This window comes from Alternaria hordeiaustralica (genome assembly GCF_023758085.1).
Source record: "Alternaria hordeiaustralica strain BMP 2776 chromosome Unknown scaffold_2, whole genome shotgun sequence".
NCBI lineage: Eukaryota > Fungi > Ascomycota > Dothideomycetes > Pleosporales > Pleosporaceae > Alternaria > Alternaria hordeiaustralica.
Window position 1 is genome coordinate 1,636,157 of NW_026056774.1, and position 20,581 is coordinate 1,656,737.

General features: G+C 53.5%; 5 protein-coding genes across 5 annotated transcripts; all 5 read left to right on the forward strand.

Annotated features, from left to right (window-relative positions):
* Window positions 1–2,897: 2,897 nt before the first annotated feature.
* On the forward strand, window positions 2,898–6,344 carry J4E84_002006 (uncharacterized protein; the record flags this gene model as incomplete). Its single annotated transcript, XM_049384635.1, has 3 exons — window positions 2,898–3,566; window positions 3,617–6,247; window positions 6,303–6,344. The coding sequence occupies 3 exons, from the start codon at window positions 2,898–2,900 to the stop codon at window positions 6,342–6,344; spliced, it is 3,342 nt and encodes a 1,113-aa protein (XP_049247991.1).
* An 861-nt stretch (window positions 6,345–7,205) lies between these two features.
* J4E84_002007 (uncharacterized protein) lies at window positions 7,206–9,269 on the forward strand (the record flags this gene model as incomplete). The annotated part of the gene is made up of 5 exons (XM_049384636.1): window positions 7,206–7,318; window positions 7,377–7,571; window positions 7,625–7,994; window positions 8,246–8,811; window positions 8,948–9,269. 5 exons carry the CDS (start codon window positions 7,206–7,208, stop codon window positions 9,267–9,269), a joined length of 1,566 nt encoding a protein of 521 aa, XP_049247992.1.
* An 817-nt stretch (window positions 9,270–10,086) lies between these two features.
* Window positions 10,087–11,775, forward strand: J4E84_002008 (uncharacterized protein; the record flags this gene model as incomplete). Its single annotated transcript, XM_049384637.1, has 2 exons — window positions 10,087–10,992; window positions 11,053–11,775. 2 exons carry the CDS (start codon window positions 10,087–10,089, stop codon window positions 11,773–11,775), a joined length of 1,629 nt encoding a protein of 542 aa, XP_049247993.1.
* Window positions 11,776–12,266: 491 nt separating this feature from the next.
* On the forward strand, window positions 12,267–13,981 carry J4E84_002009 (uncharacterized protein; the record flags this gene model as incomplete). The annotated part of the gene is made up of 2 exons (XM_049384638.1): window positions 12,267–12,479; window positions 12,533–13,981. 2 exons carry the CDS (start codon window positions 12,267–12,269, stop codon window positions 13,979–13,981), a joined length of 1,662 nt encoding a protein of 553 aa, XP_049247994.1.
* A 939-nt stretch (window positions 13,982–14,920) lies between these two features.
* Window positions 14,921–15,211, forward strand: J4E84_002010 (uncharacterized protein; the record flags this gene model as incomplete). The annotated part of the gene is made up of 2 exons (XM_049384639.1): window positions 14,921–15,040; window positions 15,101–15,211. The coding sequence occupies 2 exons, from the start codon at window positions 14,921–14,923 to the stop codon at window positions 15,209–15,211; spliced, it is 231 nt and encodes a 76-aa protein (XP_049247995.1).
* Window positions 15,212–20,581: the final 5,370 nt, after the last annotated feature.

Genomic DNA, 20,581 nt, shown 5'->3' on the forward strand with positions numbered 1-20,581 from the left:
GTGCTGGAGTGACGATGTTGACAATGGGTTGATGGGGATGCAGAACGTAAGAGCCAGCTGGAGATGGAAGTAAACATGACCCGAGCTTGTGAGCAGATGCCTCATGCGCGTATGCCACTGCCGCTGACGGTGACGTGAGGGAAGAACAGACCTGGATCCATGGGCTGGGCAAGAGCATACCGTAGCAGAGTCGGTAAGCCCGCCGTTCTGCCACTCCTGCGATTGTGAGTGCTGATAGCGATAGCAATGTTCTATAATATCACATCCAGTAGCCCTGTAGCTGTCACAACTGATGATAGGGTGATATAAATCCCTGAGATTCGCAGTGTAGCCGCCTCGACTCATGATGGAAAGACTTAAGCCACCGAAGCGCATGCGGTGAATGTTCCAAAGGTCACCTGAACTGCTTTGGTAGCCATCGGGAGTGTCTTTCAGGTACTTTCCGATCATTGAACTGCTCTTGCATATCATTCATCAGAAGTGTGGCTTCCGCGCAGGCGATCGCGATACCCTATACAACATCCCACATTAAGTAGAAGCTGTGAATGAGATGAAAACGTCTTCCCTCGGAGACAACGAGCGAGCGCAACGCGTAAGACACGCGCATGCATCAATGCGATTCTTCTGTGACCGTCGCGAGGCATGACCCCTGGAGTGAGGCTCACCTTAGATAGCCTGGATAGATTCCGTGATCTAGAGCGAAAGCGCGTTGAGGTAAGTTGGGAGGTGCAACTACTCTTGGGGTGGCTGCGGTGTTGCAGAGTCGGCGCGCAGGGACGATGACGCGATAGCGCGGAAGTTGACCACTAGCGTCCTTTTCTGTCGCGTCGTCTCCACGTGACGCGTCTCTTACCCTGCAGCACCTCAGACAAAGGAAAAGCTGAACAGGTGCGCCAAAGTCTCTATCAGAACAAAGACACGAGTTTTAGCAGATGTTAAGGCAATGTAGTCTTGTTAGCTTTTTTTCTTCTAGATTTACTTCGTGGAGGTAGCTGTCCACTTCTTCCCTTGGATGGGTGCCAGCCCTGGAGGGCACCTTCGGGTCTGCATCGTCATATGGTCGCAAGCCTCATCTAGGCACTTGTTCACTGTCGAAGGGATTGAGTAGACTCCTCCAGACACATATTACCTGTTAGTATCTGTGCAATCGGCCATAGCTTGGACGGTCTCGATTTTCACCTCGGCCTGGGCGTGTGTCGCCACCCGTGTAGCGCCTAGTATCAACGAAGAAGAGGATGCGCCTTTGACTTTCGCTAGACTATTGGCTTGGTTTGGGCGGGTTATGAAATTTGTACCTTGGTCTGCGAGATGATTGTGATAGCTTTGAGCTGGTTCGCTGGAGTGTTGCTAGATGCTTCACCGCAGTACCGTGGTCATTAGTATCAAACCCGTTACGCGCCCGCTATAACATGAAATACATGATTTGAGCATTCGGCACTCCCAAGGAACATTGTATAAGCCTTTTCCCTTCTTTGAAGCATGGAAGCATCGTAAACTCCAAGCGCAGACCTCAGTATACGTAGTCCCAAAGCGGCCCTTGTATACTTGTGATTTACCGACACTTAATTGCTTTGTATGTGATGCATCAATCTTGATAATTGTCTAGACCCCGAGGCAGTATGATGTAAAAACAAAAGTAAATGTCGTGCTCTCTCTGGCCGTTGCGGATGCTACGAGCGGAATCTATGTCCTCTGATACTCAACCACGGTGTACCCCAATATGGCCTTGACAAGGTATCCAATGCCTAAATGACAGTAGGTAGGGTAGCGACACTATCTACAGTGGGGAAAAGCAGGCAGAACCTTTGAAGGAGACTAACACTCTGGCCAAATTCTGTCCTAGCACGTCTAAATCGTTGTGATATTTGGAGTGCAAGACACCTATGAACTGGCATATAAGCTGCGACATCCGCCTGCCGCATATGTATGTTCAGCTGACCGCATATGGATTTGTTCCAGCTCACAGCCATGTGCAGCGCTGAGCCTCTGCTTACCAACATGCGGTCTTTGATGTCGAGATAGCATATACAATGCCTCGTTTCGTGGATAGGGTCTTGTGTACCTGCGGCAGTTATCGTTGCTAGCATCGGCTACAGGTACTTTGTTAGTAAGTCGCTCAATCCTTTTGTTGAGACTTTCGCGCGCTAACGCCGTTAGTGTTTGCGTGCCTTACGCTGTTCCGGCAGTAGTCCTGCAGACAGTGTTCTGGGGTATTCAAAGACGAGATTGTGGTACAAGTGACGGGTGCGACGAGAGGCAAGGAGTCTGGAAGTACGAACACGCATATAATGCTCGGGCATCAGGGTCCAGTTGTAACTGGGCGAGACGCGTGCGACACCGCAAGCCAGGTTTCGAAGCCTCTTGGGCTTTTGAGTTTGTCGCATCAGAGTCGCGTCGACAAGTTTCCTTTACCATGTTTCAGCGTGAGCCAATTAGGCATGTGCTCTGGTAAGCAGAGATACGGTGTGGGCGCAGGAAGGTATATCCGGCGAACATCAGGAATGCAGGGAGCCGAAGGGGACTAGGGCGGGCGAAAACCATGCAGACCCGTGGGTGGAATAATCAGAATCTGAACAATTTTAGTGCAGCCAGCGCGCGTATATACAAGCCGCCCCTCCACGCTCCCTTCCGTCTATCTGCCCTCGCTTTTTCAGTTTTCCTGTATTGTATAGACTCTCCACTCTTCCGTTGGGGCGTCTCTACATCCACGCTTGATACCCGGGGTTTTCACCCTCTCGCGCTGTTGGCACCGCTTACGCTTCAGCCGCCGCGAATAATTCCAGACCGTATCGATAAGCCCCTCCACCAAAAAGAAATCGCTCGTCGCAGATTCACAGCGCAGCACCACTCACCCCTACCGGCTTCTTTCGCAGATGCCGCACTCTGAGTCGCCGCCTATGGCTCCCGCTATTGTCGTCGACAAGGCCAGCGCAGCCCCTGCGCCCTCGCAGGAGGATGTCAACGCCTTCATCAGCAGCATCGTCACCGCAAAGACGTCGCACGCCTCGGTCGACGCCGCCTACGCCCTCACGACCCTCCTCCAGAACTCAGTAGGCTTCCGCGGCCTCACTGGCTATGGCATACTCGAGGAGATCAAGAAATCGGCGGCCAACAAGAAGGATGCCGTGCGGAGAGAGGGCGCCATGAACGCCCTCGGTGCCTTCTTCGAGCGCCTCCCGCGCACACAACGCCTGACAGAGGCCATCTTCCTCGTCCAGAACGAAGGGCTGGTACCCATGGTCCTTGACCTGCTGGCAGACAAGACTGGCTCGGTCAAGGAGTCGGCCAAGTACGCTCTCGACTCGCTGTTCGAGAACCTCAGCGCTGAGGCCAAGGTCTTCGGCCTCTTGCCTGTGCTGACCAAGTACCTGGGCAAGAAGTCCGGAAAGTGGCAGGGTGCTGCTTTCGCCTACGAACTCATCGGCCGCATGGCCGACAAGGCCAAGATGGGCATGGAGAGCCTCGAGGTCGAGAAGGAGAAGGATGTTCTCCGCGAGTCCATGGGCAAGAAGCTCGAGGGTCTCATCCCTATCGTCGAGGCCGGCATGCACGATCTCAAGAATGAGGTAAGGTCCCCCATCCGCTATTCTACAGCCACCGTACTAACCACGAGCAGGTCGCAAAGCAGTCTGTCAAGACGATGAACAGCCTTACCACCCTCCTCCAGAACGACGATATCGCGCCCCGGATACCCCTCCTCGTCAAGGCCATCGAAGACCCCTCCACAACAAGTCTGCAGAAGGCCATCCACGCTCTCTCCCAGACCACCTTCGTCGCTATTGTCACATCACCCGTCCTTGCTATGGTCACACCTCTGCTTGAGCGCTCTCTGAACATGCCTTCCACATCACAGGAGGTCACCCGCCAGACTGTCGTCGTCGTCGAGAACTTGACCAAGCTCGTTCACGACCCTATCGAGGCCCGCGCCTTTTTGCCCAAGCTTCGCCCAGGTGTGCAGTCCGTCAAGGACCGCGCTTCCCTGCCTGAAGTCCGAGAGATCGGCCAGCGTGCGCTCGACGTTATCGAGAAGGCCATGGCCGACCCAGACCACAACATCGACAGCGGCGCCATCGCGAGGACACAACCATCGGATGTTCAGAAGGTCATCGAGAAGCAGATCACCGCTTCTGCCAACCTCCTTGACTTCCCTGGAGACGCGGAGGTCTTGGCTATCACCAAGAGGTACATCTTTGAGATGATCGCTGAGGTGGTCGATCAGCGCGAGCTTCAGCGCCTCCCAAAGCTCGTTGGCCCCTACCTGGAGCCTTTGCTCAACGCCGGAGACGCCGACAAGGTCGCAGAGGCCGTGCACCAGTTCTACGTGGACGAGGACCACCGCAAGTTCGGCCAGCCCGTCAAGGAGGATGACGGAGAGACAGAGATCGTCAACGCTGTCTTCTCACTAGGATACGGTGGCATGTTGCTCCTCTCGCACACCAACCTTCGCCTGCTCAAGGGCCACCGCTACGGTCTTTGCGGTCGCAACGGTGCTGGAAAGTCTACCCTCATGCGCAGTATCGCAAGCGGCAAGCTGGAAGGTTTCCCTTCTCAAGATGAAGTCAAGACATGCTTCGTCGAGCACAACCAGGGAGAAGACGCTGATCTCTCTATTCTTGAGTACATCGTTCGCGACCCGCGCTTCGCGGACGAGAGCCGAGAGCGTATCTCCGAGGTTCTCGAAGAGGTCGGCTTCACCGCTGGCCCCGAAGGCAGGCAGTCCGCCAAGGTCGGCTCTCTGTCCGGAGGATGGAAGATGAAGCTCGCTTTGGCCCGTGCTATGCTTATGCGCGCCGACGTGCTCCTCCTTGACGAGCCCACTAACCATCTGGATGTTGCCAATGTCGCTTGGCTCGGAAAGTACCTCAAGTCCCACACTGAGATCACTAGCTTGATCGTTTCTCACGACTCTGGTTTCCTCGACGAAGTTTGCACCGACATTTACCACTACGAGCAAAAGAAGCTGGTCTGCTACAAGGGCAACCTGGCTGATTTCGTTCGACAGAAGCCGGAAGCGAAGAGCTACTACACGCTCTCTGATACCCAGGTCAAATTCAAGTTCCCTCCTCCTGGTATCCTCACTGGTGTCAAGTCGAACACTCGCTCCATTCTGCGCATGACAAACTGCTCCTACACCTACCCTGGCGCTTCCAAGCCATCGCTCACCGATGCTTCTTGCAACTTGTCACTGTCATCCCGAGTCGCCATCATCGGTGCCAACGGTGCTGGTAAATCTACGCTCATCAAGATGCTTACTGGCGAGACCGTCCCTCAAGAAGGTACCGTCGAGAAGCACCCCAATCTGCGTATCGGTTACATCAAGCAGCACGCTCTTGAGCACGTCGAGATGCACATGGAGAAGACTCCCAACCAGTACCTCCAATGGCGTTACGCCAACGGTGACGATCGTGAGGTGCTCATGAAGCAGACACGTGTGCTCAGCGAGGAAGACAAGAAGCAGATGGAGACTCCCATCGATCTAGGCGACGGCTCAGGCCCCCGTAGGATCGAGGCACTCATTGGTCGTGCGAAGTACAAGAAGACCTTCCAGTACGAGGTCAAGTGGTTGCACATGCTGCCCAAATACAACACCCAGATCTCGCGTGAGACGCTTCTCGAGAAGGGCTTCTCCAAGCTTGTCCAGGAGTTCGACGATCACGAGTCGTCGCGTGAGGGTCTCGGTTACCGTGTCTTGGAGCCCAAGGTCATCTCCAAGCATTTCGAGGATCTCGGTATGGATCCTGAGATTGCGAACCACAACGAGATCTCTGGCCTTTCCGGAGGACAGAAGGTCAAGGTCGTGCTCGCCGGTGCCATGTGGAACAACCCCCATCTTCTTGTCTTGGACGAACCCACCAACTTCTTGGATCGCGACTCTCTCGGTGGTCTCGCTGTTGCTATCCGCGACTACAAGGGTGGTGTGATCATGATCTCGCATAACGAAGAATTCGTGGGTGCTCTCTGCCCCGAGCAGTGGCACGTCGCCGACGGTCGCGTCACGCACAAGGGCCACCTTGCCGTCAACATGGACCGTTTCGAGGACTCGCGCCCTGGATCCAGCAATGTTAGCAGCAACGTGAGCTCCGCTGCGCCGTCCACCACCGGTACTCCAGTCATGAGTGACGCCGAGGGCAACAAGGACGATATGAAGTTCAGGTCGAGGAAGAAGAAGAAGATGACCAAGAAGGAGCTCAAGGACCGTGAGGTCAGGCGTAGATTGAGGTACATTGACTGGTTGAACAGCCCCAAGGTATGTTTTTTCCCATTCCATCCACGTCGATGCAGATTACTAACAATTTCACCAGGGTACTCCTCAGCCACCCAACACTGATGACGAGGCCGAGTAGATGTTGTTGCAACTGTTTCGGATTACGATCGCATTATGATATCTTAGACTATGCAGATTTGCATTGCTTGGCGTTTAATAGAGGCCTGGATGATTGACTGCATTTGCGTCACCGATAGATTTTGAACGTCTAGCTGCATCCTTATGATGAATCAAAAGCATTTCCTTTTCTTCAAACTACAGTCTTGTTCCTGGTTTGCGTGAGTCTTGCTACTTCGTATGAGCTACCTTCGCCTATTATGACTTGTGAGCACCAACGCTACCCGGTAGGGTCCCGCAATGTGAGAAGATACCTAGAGTCGATACATCAAACTGCCGCAGTAAGGTAATTACTCGGTGGAAAAGTGATGCGTTTTAATTGTGCTTCTGCGTTCAATAGTGTAGACGTATAGTGCAGAGCTGCTTGGGATGTCGTCGCGTGCATTGTCTTTGCTGTTTAGAATACCCAATGCTTCAACTCCTACATACCGACCGCTCATGTTTTCATTTAGCTTCTTCACTCATTCATCAGTGTGGTGGTTCGATCGGTGGGTGCAGAGCACAGATTGCGTGCACTTCGCTCCTTCCTCCTTCACTATCTCACCAATCTCACCAGTCCACTGCCCCACCCAACGAACACTCACGCTCCGCAAGTCGGACCCTGAGAAGCGCACCTGGGCAGGTGAGTATCGCCTCCCAACAGCTTTTGCCTAGCGGGATAGCAAACGCCTGCAGCTGCTCTCTCGCCTCGCTCCGTTGATATAAGCCCGCCTTTCTCTTCCTCTTTCCATCACCTCCCCGCACCACCCTTCTCCACTATCAACCCCTCCACACTCTCTATATCGCACCCAACCACGACGACAGTACCTGCAAGTACGCTTCCATGAAGCTCATCACTGTCGCCCTCGCTGGGCTGGTGGCGCTCGTCGCTGCCTCGCCGGTAGAGACTACCACCGCTGCTGCGGCTTCCAAGTATGAGAACGATGATGCTCACACGTAAGTCGCCTCGCCTTTCGCTGATATTCTTAGAGGGTAGTATACTGACTGTCAACAGATACAAGTGCGACAGCGACAAATATGTCCTCTCTTGCCTCCGCTCGGGCACCTGCTCTTTCGTCGAGGCGTGCTCCTTCGCGTGCGCCGACAACAGCAAAGGTGCTTGGTGTACCGGTTCAGCTACTGATACCAGTGTTGAGGATCGAGCTGTTGGCGACCCTTCAGCCATGCACCTGAGCAATGACGAAGTCAAGTAGGTAACCTCCATCGTTGATCAGGGAACATTCAGTAATCTTATCGCTACAGGTACTCCTGCACCCACGACGAGTGGATCCTCGCCTGTCCTGTCAACGCCGCTTGTGCTACCATTGAGTATTGCCTGGTCAAATGCATCGCAAATGAGCGAGGTGCTGAGTGCTCGCCCGGTGCACCCGAGAAGCGTGACGTCGATTCCGATGTTCATATCGAGGACAAGAAGACCTACGAGTGCGCCAAGGATCGCACTGGTGTCTTGGTCTGCCAGTATGGCTTCTGCCAAACCGACCACTACTGCAAGAGGGGCTGGAAGTGTCGCGACAAGTGCAACTGCTGCAAGAAGCCCAACATGTTCGACCGAGACGTCGACGACGCCGACATCACTGAGGCACCTCCACGGTCCAAGGACGCATCTGGCAATGTAAGCACTCTCCTGCATTCTCACTGAGCTCGAAGAGATCTGAATTCCAGACTCGAGTTCGCTCCCATCTCACCTCCGTTGGCTACAATTTGTGTCGCCGATCTTTCTAGGTTGGAGTGTGCATCATCTTGGCAAGTGTGTACTTGTTAAGATTTAGTTGCATGCATACTGCAGACTGAGACACGGATTTCTTCCACTTTGACCACTACATTACTCTCCCACAATGGCACATTGCTAACAAAAGTCTTCAGGCCCCCACCGTCGTCGAGTCGGACGCTTTGGCCAAGCGTGATCCTTCCTGTTCGCCTGGAACCTATACCTGCCTGGAATCCGCGACAACGGGTGCCTGGATCATGACCTGCGACTACAAGGGTGCGTGGCAGTACTCGTCGAACTGCGGTACTTTGAAGTGCCTCGAGCGATCCGATGGAGCCGCCCATTGCTGGAACCCGGGACCGGAGTGGAACACGGATCTGGCAGCCGCCAAGCGTGAGGCTTCTTGCATGCCTGGGACCTATTCCTGCGACAACGACGAATCAACGGATGACGCCTGGATCATGACCTGCGACTACCGGGGCAAGTGGGTGCAATCTGCCAACTGTGGCGATTTGAAGTGTCTCGCGCTATCCAATGGTGCCGCGCATTGCTGGAACCCAGGACCAGAGTGGAATACGGCAATTGCAGCTCGTGATGAACCATCGGAAGTTCCATCGGATGTCGCTCCATCTCAGTCCTGTGAGCCTGGAACATTTGGTTGCACCTTCAACTCTGCCACAGGAACGAGCTGGGTAATCACTTGTTCTCCGTCTGGAATCTGGTAAGTTCTGGATCTACGAAGTCTATTTGAGACATATACTGACTTAGTACCTCTACCTCTGCAGGCTGTGGTCATCCGACTGTGGTCAGGGACAGACCTGTGATCTAGCAGCTGACAGGAAATCTGCCCACTGCAGGCAGAATGCGAAGCCTACCATTGGAGCCCGCGACGAGCTTCTCCAAGTCCCATCAGAGCTGGCTCCATCTATGTCTTGCTCACCTGGAGCGTTCAACTGCGCCTATAGGAACGTGACTCAGACGGAATGGACTGTCACTTGCGAGCAGTCTGGATCCTACTGGCAGTGGTCTGCCGACTGCGGTAAGGGTTGGAAGTGCGTTTCGGACGGTCGTGTTGCACACTGCGTCCCAAAACAAGCTTTATTCGAAGCTTGGGAAGCTTGGGAGGCCACCCAGACCTCCACATCGACTCTCGAGGTTGAGGCTTCAGCAAAGGCTTGAGCGGAGTCTGAGATAACAGAGTAGAAGGATGTGAGATGAGAGCGATGGGTGCGCGCGGCCTTACGGATACGCCTGGTGGGTACGCCGACTCCTCCAAAAGCATGCAAGGCGCAGATGGCAGTCGCTAGTAGGGCTCTAACCACTCTTCATGACGTCGTTTCTGAAAATAACAATGAACGAGACACTTCCAATGCCTTGTTCCTTCTCTTGTGTTGCATGGGATATCTGAACAAGCGGTGACTGATCTTTTCGAGACCCGGTGAGCGAATAGTTGAGGATGATGTCGTGAGGCAGAAGGATGCGATCGATCGAATGCGACGTCGCTAATGGTTGGTGGCGCTAAGGATCTTATGCCGCGGATCTGAAGCTTATCAGCTGCACAATAACGGTTTGGCTGCAAGCTGCATGGTGCGCTACATGTTTTTATGGTATCTATAGGAAAGGCACGCGAAAACGCGTCTATCTATCAAGTCTAATCAAGAAATGAAGTTTAAGAGCAAAGAGCCGACAGGAGCCCGTCGCGAGCAAAAGACCCCTTGGAAAACTGGCGGGGCTCACCCAGCACCTAGTCTCAGATCGACATCGCGTCCCTGCATACACTCGTCATACGTTAAAAAACAACCCTCTTCCAGCTGACCAAGAAACATGCACAGTAGCGCCAAACGTCTACCGCGGATTGTGGCTTGTAGGATATTGAAGATCTAGACTTTCCTCCCCTCCTCAGCTTCTTCTTCCTGCTGTGCACCTTCTACGAGCTTTTACTTTCGCAGATTAACCTTCCGCGGAGCTTCGTCTTCGTATCCAGGCAACAGCCACGATGTCGTTCATTGTCGAACATGCGAAACAGGCCGTCACCGACAAACAAACCAATGTCGTCATTTTCTCGGCCACGGCCATTGCCCTCTACGGGTATGACCAGGGAATGATGTCCCTCATCAACACGAATTATGACTACCTATCCACCATGGGCCTCCAGGAGGAGTCACCAGTCGTGGGTGTGATCGTAGCGGTTTACTACCTCGGCTGCGCTGTCGGCGCTGTGCTCTTCTCCATGCTCGCTGATAAGTTGGGAAGGAAGAAGAGCATCTTTGCCAGTCTGGCAACAGCTAGTCTGGGAAATCTGATCATGTTCGTGGCTGGAATGGGCATGTTGGGAAAGAGCACGGAGATCGCATTGGGCGTTATGCTTGCTGGACGCGTGGTGATGGGATTGGGCGTTGGAGGAATCGACGCAGTCATTCCCACCTACTCCTCCGAGTTGAGCGCCGACGACTCTCGTGGCAAAGCGCTGGCCCAGGAATTCCAGTCCAACATCTTCGGTCTCGTAATGGCCTTTGGTATCAATTTGCTTGTTACCATCCTCCTTGGAAAGCAAAATCAGTGGGCGTGGCGCGTTCCTATCATTGTCATGCAGGTCTACCCCGTTCTGTTGATGGCATTTGTTGAACGCCTTCCGGAATCACCGCGTTGGTTCATCTTCCATGATCGCCAGGAGGATGCGAAGAAGGCATTGGACGACATCTATGGAGATGAGGGCAAGGAGAAGCTTGATGAGCTACTTGAACAGCACGAGAAGGAGAAGGATATCAAGGTTGGGTACATGGATATGCTCACCCCCGGCCACGAGCAGTTCCATCCTACTATGGTCACAGTGATGTGCCAGGTCAACCAGGCGCTTACGGGTTACGGTGCAGTTAGTGTGTACGGGCCGCAGATCTTTGAGGTAAGTTGTGTCTATGATCAGAGTGGTGCGGTTTGGCTCAATACTAACATGTGAAAACAGCTCCTAGGCTTCTCAGTCCGCAACTCTGAATACCTCACCCTTGGCAACTACGTGTCCTACTTCTTCCTCATGACGCTCGCTTGGCTCTTGATCGATGCTATGGGCCGACGCAAGATTATGATTCACAGTTCTGTCATCCTTGCCACTTCTTTCGCACTTCTCGGTGTTTTCGGTGGCTTAGCAGCAAACTCTGAGCCCATGAACATTCCCATTATCGTCCCCGGAATCATTGGAACCGTAATTTTGTTCGTCGCCACCGGCGCTTTCGGAATCGGCTGGCTCTCAACCGTGTGGTTGTTCCCCACTGAGGTCTTCCCGACCACCGCTCGCGCCCAAGGCACCGCTATCTCCGTCATCATTTGGGGCTTTGCCAACTTCGCCATTACCTTCCTCACGCCCGTCCTGTTCAACAACCTCGACTACTGGATTTTTGTCGTCTTCGCTGCAACCAATGCTTTCGCTGGACTATGGACGTACTTCTATCTCCCGGAGACTGGTGGCAGGACATTCGACGAGAACATGGACTTCTTCAAAGAGGCGGGTGAGCAAGGAACATGGAGGGTTGGCAAAGTGGGTAAGGGCGAGTGGAAGAAGATGTACTATCCCGATGCTGAGGGAGGTGATGCCGTAGAAGCGGAACGCGTACCGCTGTTGCAGCGGGTGGAAGACCAAGTTCCTAGCGTGGAACAGTCTAGACAGCCCAGCCCGCAACGGGAACAATAGAGAAAGGCAGCCCAGCCTTCTATGACGAGGGGGTTTCGAGGAACCCCTTGCGGCATAGTAAAAGCGGCGCAAAAGGTAAGTTATGCAGGTCAACTTTATTCAGGGCTGCGCTGACGTCACCATCAACAGTTATCATATCAACTAGCATCAGAATGAACATCTAATTTTTCTTCAACAGAATTTCCAAAAAGATCAACACGATGATCTACATGATGTTCCCAGTTGATGCTCGACGTTCTGCCCCACAAACTAATATAGACGATATAGCCAACCCAGTTGCGGAGAATACCCGGCATCTACGTGATCCAAGTACCGACCACGAGCCACGACCATTAGATTGAAAGCGATCAAATTCCCCAGATACTATCGTCATAGCTGCATGCAATCTGTTTTCCGCGAGGCCCAGCGATCTTCATACATCCTATTCATAAGTCTTGCAGCGTCCGCATTATGCGCGCGACATTTCGTTATCCTTTGTATCGACGGCAAAGATGCGCTCACTAACGTGCAAAATTGCGCTCTGCGTCTCTATAGCTAGCGCTGTAACGTTTGCGACGGCGCAAAGAACAGGCTCACCGTCCGACTCGCCCCAAGACTCCGACATCTACCAGTCCTCCTATCTTGGCGGCGAGCACCACATCGACCCCTCAGACCTCTCAACTTCTACACAGCTCTGGAATGCAACTTTCAACACGGACGAGAAAGTAAATTGCCATCACTGCACCTCACCTCTGACCCGTCATTAACACAACCACAGCATTGGGCGCGCCCTCTCGTTCACACTCTCTCCTCCACCGGCCGCCAAATCGTGTTCACCGCGTCCACCGAGAATCGCATCAGAACCTTCGACGCAGAGAATGGGCAGCTAATCAACGAGCGCCAGGTCGCTCCACCATGGCCAATGGATCAAGCCTACTGCACGACGCACGTCAGCAAAACACTCGGCATAATGGGCACGCCAGTCATCTACCGTGAAGACGGCAACGAAATCGCATTCTTCTATGTCAAAAGCTACATCGAGGACTACAGACAACCAGGTGGCGCTTACCCGCCTTTGAATTCCGTTTACTATCTCTACGGCGTGTATCTGGACACGCTACAGGATCTATACAAATACCCCATGATTATCGATGGCCAGCCTTCCGATAACGATATGCGCAAGACGTTTCTCGGTGGTTTGGTGTTGCAGCGGCCTGCGCTGCTGTTGCTGGGCGATGTGCTGTATGCGGGGTTCGGCGGGCTGTGCGACGCGTTCAACTACACCGGAAGTGTTGTCGCTGTTAATCTCGCGACGCAGAATGTGTATACTTGGACTACGCAAGCAGGAAATGCGAGTCTGTATAACGACGACTGGACGGCCTGGCATGGTGGTGGCGCGGGTGGCATCTGGCAGGCTGGCGCGGGTCTCTCGTCGGACGGCAAAGACGTGTTCTTCACGATTGATAATGGCGGCGGGTCGACGGCTGCAACGCTTGATGTCACACCAAGGAAGGGTCACGAGTCTTTGGATGTTCTTTCGGAAACCGTGGCGCGTATTACACTTGATGAGACGGGTGGTGCTGGAATTCAACTTGTTGATTTCTTCCGCCCGTCGGACTGGCAGACGGACTCTGGACAGGATATTGGAAGTGGGGGGTTTGCCGTCCTCGATGGCGATGCGTTCACGACTAATGATGGAAAGAGGATCGGTATAGCAACCTCTACGAATCCAAAGATGTATGTGACGGAAGTTGACAGCTTGGGTGGGTATCTGCAAGGTATAAACGGTACGGATGGAATCCTGCAGACCATTCTTTTAGAAGGCGAGGTCTTTGGTGCGATTGGATCTTATCCGCTAGAAGGCGGTTATATCTACGTCAACCCTGGCAACACCGCTCTATCCGCGTACGCATTTACTCCGAACGCATCGTCCTCGCTCTTCAGCTTCGCTGGCAAGTCCTCCGACATGAACGGACACTGGGGTGGTGCTGGTCTCCCGACTGTCACGAGCAACAAAGGTCAGCCTGGCACAGGTATCGTGTGGGCCACGGATGTGCAGGCTGGACTGAGAGCGTTCAAGGCCGTGCCGGTCAACGGGACGTTGGTTGAGCTGCCGCTGCCGAAGGTGGAGGGTGCGGTGAAGTTTGGACGACCTGTGTTTGGCGATGGGAAGGTTTTTGTTGTTGACGGTCAGGGACGCTTGATTGCGTTGGGGAGGAAGAAGTAGACGTAGGCTTAGGCTTAGGCGTAGGTGCAGTAGTAGTGGTAGCTGTAGATGGAGTGAAAGAGAAAGGAAGAGGAGCTGGCTGCATCCACAAAGGTAGCGTGTCCATCTTCGAAGCACCTTAACGAGTCCTTCTGGCGTACGCAGATGCCCCGTCACCACAAATCCAGAACTCTTGTACCGCCTCCAAAATTGCTGCCTTGGCCCTTCTCTAGGGCTTACTCGGTGATCTCGGACATGTCAACGGCCCTCCCGGCGTTAACAGCGCCATCCCGGGTGAAACCATCAAAGCCGCATCTCCAACCCGCTTCATCTTCGTCTCACACTCCCAGGCAACAGCATAACTACTGACATCGGTCTTTCAGAAGAGCGCGACCCGCGATTTCGCTGTCGGACACATGAGCGTGTGTCCCGGCTATTCATGCCCACCAACGAGAGTGAACGCGCACAGACCCCCGCCCGCTGCATCATGTCGGCTCCGAGGATCTCGTTCGCTGTCGCAGGTGAAACTAGTCCAGTTTGACCATTAGCGCCACCAGCTGATGTGTGCACAACATGTGCATGAGATGTTGGTGTGAGGGGGCGGTTCTTGATATAAAGCTTCCCTAGACGTTGTCGCTTCCTTCTTTTCTCATTCAATTACCTCATCTCACAACCATTAAAATCACAGTCTTGCCACGGTCTTTGTCAGCGTTGAAGACGTACGGGTCTTCGTCCGAGCAACATCTAGAACTTTGTGTACCTAAGCATATCTCTGCGGACCAATCACAGCATACGTGTTTGTGAGCAAGCAGCGAAAAGAGGCGTAATAGGACGAACGGGGATTATATAAACAAAGCGCCGGACCGACTTCAACTTTGAGTATCAACATCGACGTCGAAACCACAGCTTGCAAGAAAGAGAAGGATAGCGACACCATCCCATCAACAAACGAACCTCAATATGTCGACCACACACCTCACAGTCCACGATCTCCTCCGCATAACATATACATACGAAATGCGCGCCCTCGAAGCACAGGCACACATGCAACCTCGACCGCGCTCGGACTCAGCTTGCTCGGTAGGTCTCCTCAAGTTCACGGACGAGGGACGCAGAATGGCGAAGACTAACAACACACAGATGCCAGAAACATGTGCCCATCTCTCACCACCCACTCCCTCCAGCCCAGAACACGCCATCCTCGAAACCGACTTCACAGAAAAGTACTGTCGCAAAAGCCGTCGGGCTTGAACCGCCCGCCCTCTCCTACTGTACTGTTGTCCTGATTAGAAGACAATTCGACATGTGACGACGGAGAAGACGCCACCAGCACTACCACCACGCTATCAGACCGCCAGAACGCCAGAATGTTTGCACCAAAAACCTTAATCACTACGGTACTACACCAACTCCCTCATTTCAACCCCGATGACGAAGAGCGCATCATCGCTTTCAGTCCGCACATGGCGCTTCGCAATGTAGTGGACTTGGTTTGCGCGTCCCGGCGCGCATGGGGCTTGCATGTGCATGATGGGTGTGTGAATCGGTCCGACTGCGGGAGTGATCATTGGCCGCGGGAGAGAGGAGCTGACGTCGCGTGGGGAAGGCGAGGAGATGAGGGACATAGGGTTTTTTCGCGCATGCGCTCCAGGCGCTGGAGTCGTATGATGCGCGGTGGATGTAGCAAGGGGTGATTCAAGATTTGGGATTTGTTGAGTAGTAGTATTTTGGTTCATTGGACGCGCTATGCAATATACCCCTTCTTTCTTCACGTAATTGATATGTCTTGAAGCTTGGGTTAGCATGACTTTGTGGTATTGCATGTGATCTTTGCGATTGTCTAAGAATACTAAGTACGTTGCTGCGCTTTTCTACAACTACTTACCCAGATATAACTTGCCCCCGGAGACGGCAGCTCAGCTATGGTGCTCGCACGTATCGTGTCATCGAACAAGCCGCTTTTCTAGAGGGAGGTGCATTTGTTTTACGCCGCGCATCTAGCCCCCAGACTTGATATTATTTCCATAGACTACAACACCAGATGTACAGAGGTCTTTTCGAGCCATATCGAAGCTCATCTTAATCCTGAAAAGCTTGCCTCTTGCACCAAAGCTCGCGAATACTATATCGCTTCTCTCCGCCTTCTAGTGGAGGCTTTGTCGGATGTTGATGATGGCAATCGGAATAACAGGAGCTCTTGCGCGCCGCGGGAGTGCCCATGAACTTAATGAGCGGCTTTTGCGGTAAATGCAGTATGCTGTCGCATCCCTACGCGCAGTGCATCGCAGAAAAGTCTCCTCTGCTTCTCGTGATATTGCAGCAGCTGTGCCAGCTTGCTGCATAATAGTGAGAGGAGCGGACGCGTTGTTGGGAGTGCGCGATACCGTAAGATGAGCTGTAAAAGCCCACCACAACAGCGCAAACTCTTTCGCAGATACCTAGGAAGCTCGCTATGCTTATGAGCAAAGTATGAGCAATGAGATGTGCGTCTGAAGTCCGAGAAAGCTCTTCTAGTTGCGAGAAATAGCTGTGTGAAGGTTGTAGCGGTGTACTAAAGCGAGAGCGTTGTAACAGAGCTCGCAAGAAAGGGCAAAAAGAGACAAATCAGCAACAAATATACCTATAATCAGCGTGAACTCTCGACCCACCATACATTTCTAAGTCAGAAGAACTGGCAAAAAGAGGTTGGAGCACATAGGACAATATACTATGCGGGGGAACAAAAAAAAAACAAATGGCAAAAAGAAATAACAAGGACGTACCTGATGCCCAACTCCAATACCCAGCCGATCCCATGGGGGATCGACCCACCGCACGTTGTCGAATTGCCGAACCTCAATGTGATCAAGGAAACACAGGACGTACCTTAACCAGATCCTAGACCGCTGGGCCAGTTCGTTTTGTATACCGAGAACGGTCGCCCGGTGTGATTTGATGGAAGATAGAGGTTTTAATTGATATATATACCCCAAGAACCTCAGATTGGGTGGGTCCAATGGCATTTTGGATTCTGGGGCGGCGACGTGGGCGATTCGCTAAGGCGGGGCGACGACAGGGTTGCAGGGGACCTCTAGGCGACGGGGAGCACCAGGTCTGCATTGTAATGCTTCGTCTGATGTTCGACTTTGTTGGGGTGGCTGCTCTGCCGCTTGAGACTCCTCTCCGTGACCACAAGCTTGACTCCCTCCCATCTCCTTGACCAGATCACCCTGCGCCAACGTTGAGCTGAATTGGACCTCGATTCCACGAGAGTTCTATCCCAATCGCCCTCAGTGCAGCTTGTTGTGGTGTTGCGTCTCATATGGCTCGGTGGTGAGCCTTGGCGCGAGTTTGGCTTGATACTGCCTCCCCTCGACGGCAGCAACACCACCACCACGCCACCTTTGCGCACTCGAGCGATATACTATTGCTCGGGGGAGATCTAGCATCCAGCTCCTGCAAATAGAAGCGGCACTGCAGATGTTCAATCTGCCTCTCTTGCGGACCTCCGGGGCGGCGGCAGCGCCGGGCAGCATCCAGCAAGACACCCACCAAGCCGGCAACCACCTCGAGCAGCCTGCATGAAGTAGAGCAGGCAAGCGTAAACGCTACTCAACACCCTCGTCGCAGCAGAGGTATCGCTCATACAGCCTGCGCCCATCGTAGACATCCGGCGCAACGGCGAGTTTTCAACACCACTCGGTACGACACACAATGGTCAAGCGCTCAGCTCGCGAGCCTTCGCTGACTCTTGCAAGCCTTCAGGGAACTATTGGATAGCCTGCAATGCTCCCTGCTCGCGACGGCGACGGCGACCCCTCGAACGAGATCCCCGCGATCATAAGTATCTCTCGTCGGCTGGCGGCCTCGTTCGCACCTCTCGGACACGACGACTGCAATACACATGCTCCAACCAGGGGTGTGGGACAGTATAGCCAAAAGATAGAGCAAATGCACATGACCATCCGTGCGAAGAGCTCCTTTCTCAAGGCTGCCGGAAGGCCGCATTCGCCACAACGCACTCCGCGGGAGTCTCCAAGTGGAGCAAGGGGCGTACAACGCCGTTCTAGCGGTGATTGGGGGCAGACAAGGGGAGAGACTGAGGAAGACAAGGGACATTCACACCCACTCCAGGTAAGGCAGGAGAAACTGTTACCTTTGGGCCTCGGAGCGCCTTCGGAAGGGCCTGCATTCAACTCGTATTCCCAGGGTTGAGGACTTTGATGAAGACGTAGGCTTACGAAGACTGACAGTGTTGTGACAGCAGATGCTCGACATGCACGGCCTGACCCTTGGCCCTTCCTCGAAGACTTGAGGAAAGTCGGGCGCTCCTTCCGCACAATGCGCGCTCCAGCCGTACGCTGCCACACCTCGAACGGATTGAGAAGCCACGAAGCAGGACACCGCACGACCGATCTCGGAAACCACCTCCCGAGGCATCTGCGGCGATGCGCCGATGGCCGTTGTAGCAGATGGCTATGGGGCTATCGCAGCGACACAGTAGGAGTCTGCATCGCTCACACGCTGGCTGAGGGCAAGACCGAGACGCCAAGGACCGAGGAACATACAACCATCGAGAATGCTCATCGTACGGCCGGGGGTATAAAGGCGCTGCGAGCGCTGGAGCTGGGAGGCTGATATACTGGCAGCATTCTTAGGCCAGGAAGAGAAACGACCGAAGGACATCTCCAGGCTTCGAGGAACGAAGACTTCAAGACCAGAAGGGCAACGGTGCAAATGAGTGGTAAGAGGTATGAGCGGAGGCTTCGAGTCTCCTGACCGCTTACCATGGGCAGGTAACCTCTTGTTGCGCCTCTTACCCACTTCGCGTAGCAACCTTCTCTTACCCGAACAACGGCGCTCGACGCAAACGCAATCGAACCGAACCTCTTCAATAAGAAGGATGGAATGTACTAGCGGCAAGGGCAAAGTACTGGCAACCTACACGAGGTACTATTACCTTACCTCGGCCTTTCGAATCCGCGAAGTCTGTCATGATGACTGACTCGAGTACTGAGTGTCTTCCCTCGACGCTTGGTCAGAGCCGTCTTAGTTGTCTGATGGTATGCCAATTGCACCGCAGCAACAGATCAACAGATTGAAGAAGATGTACATGTCTTTCGATATATCTGCCAAACACCCGAGAGCGTCAAGACAGATTCACGAACCGCATGCGTAGAACCCTCACGTCCGCTATGGCGGCATCTCGAACTGCTCTAGTCCATGCCGTAGGTGTCAGACCATAGCGCACCCCAAATCTGCTACGGCAAAGCGTAAGACGAGGGTCACAGCACATCATCACCATCGACATGTCTTTTTCAAGCCGTTTGGCGCGAAGAGATGATGTGAGGTCTTAGCTAGTCCTTCCTCGCAACCGGCGACTTAAGGGTAATGATGACATTCTGACGCTCGGTAACGGACTCTCCAGACAGTAGACGCCATTGTCGAGGCTCTGCAATGAAGTAGCCAAGTCAAAACGTGCGCACACGAGCGCTCCGCTTCTTGACCATCCTCGCTGTCGAATGAGGGTACTCAATCCTTAACTGAAAGTCTAGGTTGTGGCCGGCAACGACTCCGGTCCATACTTCGTTTCGTGCCAAAGAGTTGGTCAATAACATATTTGTGGTCCCATGTCGCATCGGAGTTGAATTCATGGCGTTGTGGTCTTGGTCTGTGTTGCAACGGTATTCCGGCATCGCAGACTCTCCTGGCCACAACGAACGCCGGTCAGACCGGGATTGATATAGGACTCGCGCGACCAAGTTGGAGGTCAACCTGAATCGGCCTGATCAATCGAAACACGGGAATCATCTCTGAGACTCGCTACCATGTGGTCTACCAGCTCCAACACTCAATCCTGTCCAGGAGTGCTGCGAGTCGTTGATTCTTGATTCTTTTCTTGACAACGATGCGGAGATGTATATCCAGGTCTTCATTTGGTCTTTTTGTCGACAGCAAGCTTGATGACACCTTCGAATGATGACAAGGTCGTCAGTAGGAGACGTCGGCGAAATGAGTTGTCGATGTTTGCCACGCGGTCAGCGCTGACCATGGTACAGCGACCGCCACCGTAGCCTTGCCACAAGAGGAAGATGGCGGTGTATATTTATATACAAAGGAGCCGAAAGTTTGCCAAGTTGTGAAGGTATGGGCCGGGTCGATACACGCCAGCAGTGTGTCCAGCTGCCAAAATTCTCGTCGCTGCCGGATTGCACGAATGCTCCGAGCATGAGGGTCTTGACCCGCCCTTCCGCTCGACTGATCGAACGCATGCGCTCTTTGGCATGGCCCGCGAAAGTTGTGACCCTTTAGGCTCGCAACATGCCAGAACTTGCCTCCAGGTTTCTTTGTTCAGCAGTGTTGTCCATTTTCGACATCGACTACATGGCATATGCTAGTCGCCGGCAATCGCTTCGTTCGAGCCTCCGATCGTCGTAGTATTGCGTCGCGGCAACCGCTGAGTTTCGTCGCTTATTGTCGTCAGCCTGAAGAAGGTAAAGATCATAAGACCGGCTTGAGCGATGGCGAAACCCAGTAGAGACCGGTCGGAGAGAGCATTTTCTGCTCTTTGACCACTCTGGAGCCAGAGCATGCGTCGTTCCTCGCGACATCCTCGCGTTTCCCATCTTGCCATTGGTGCAT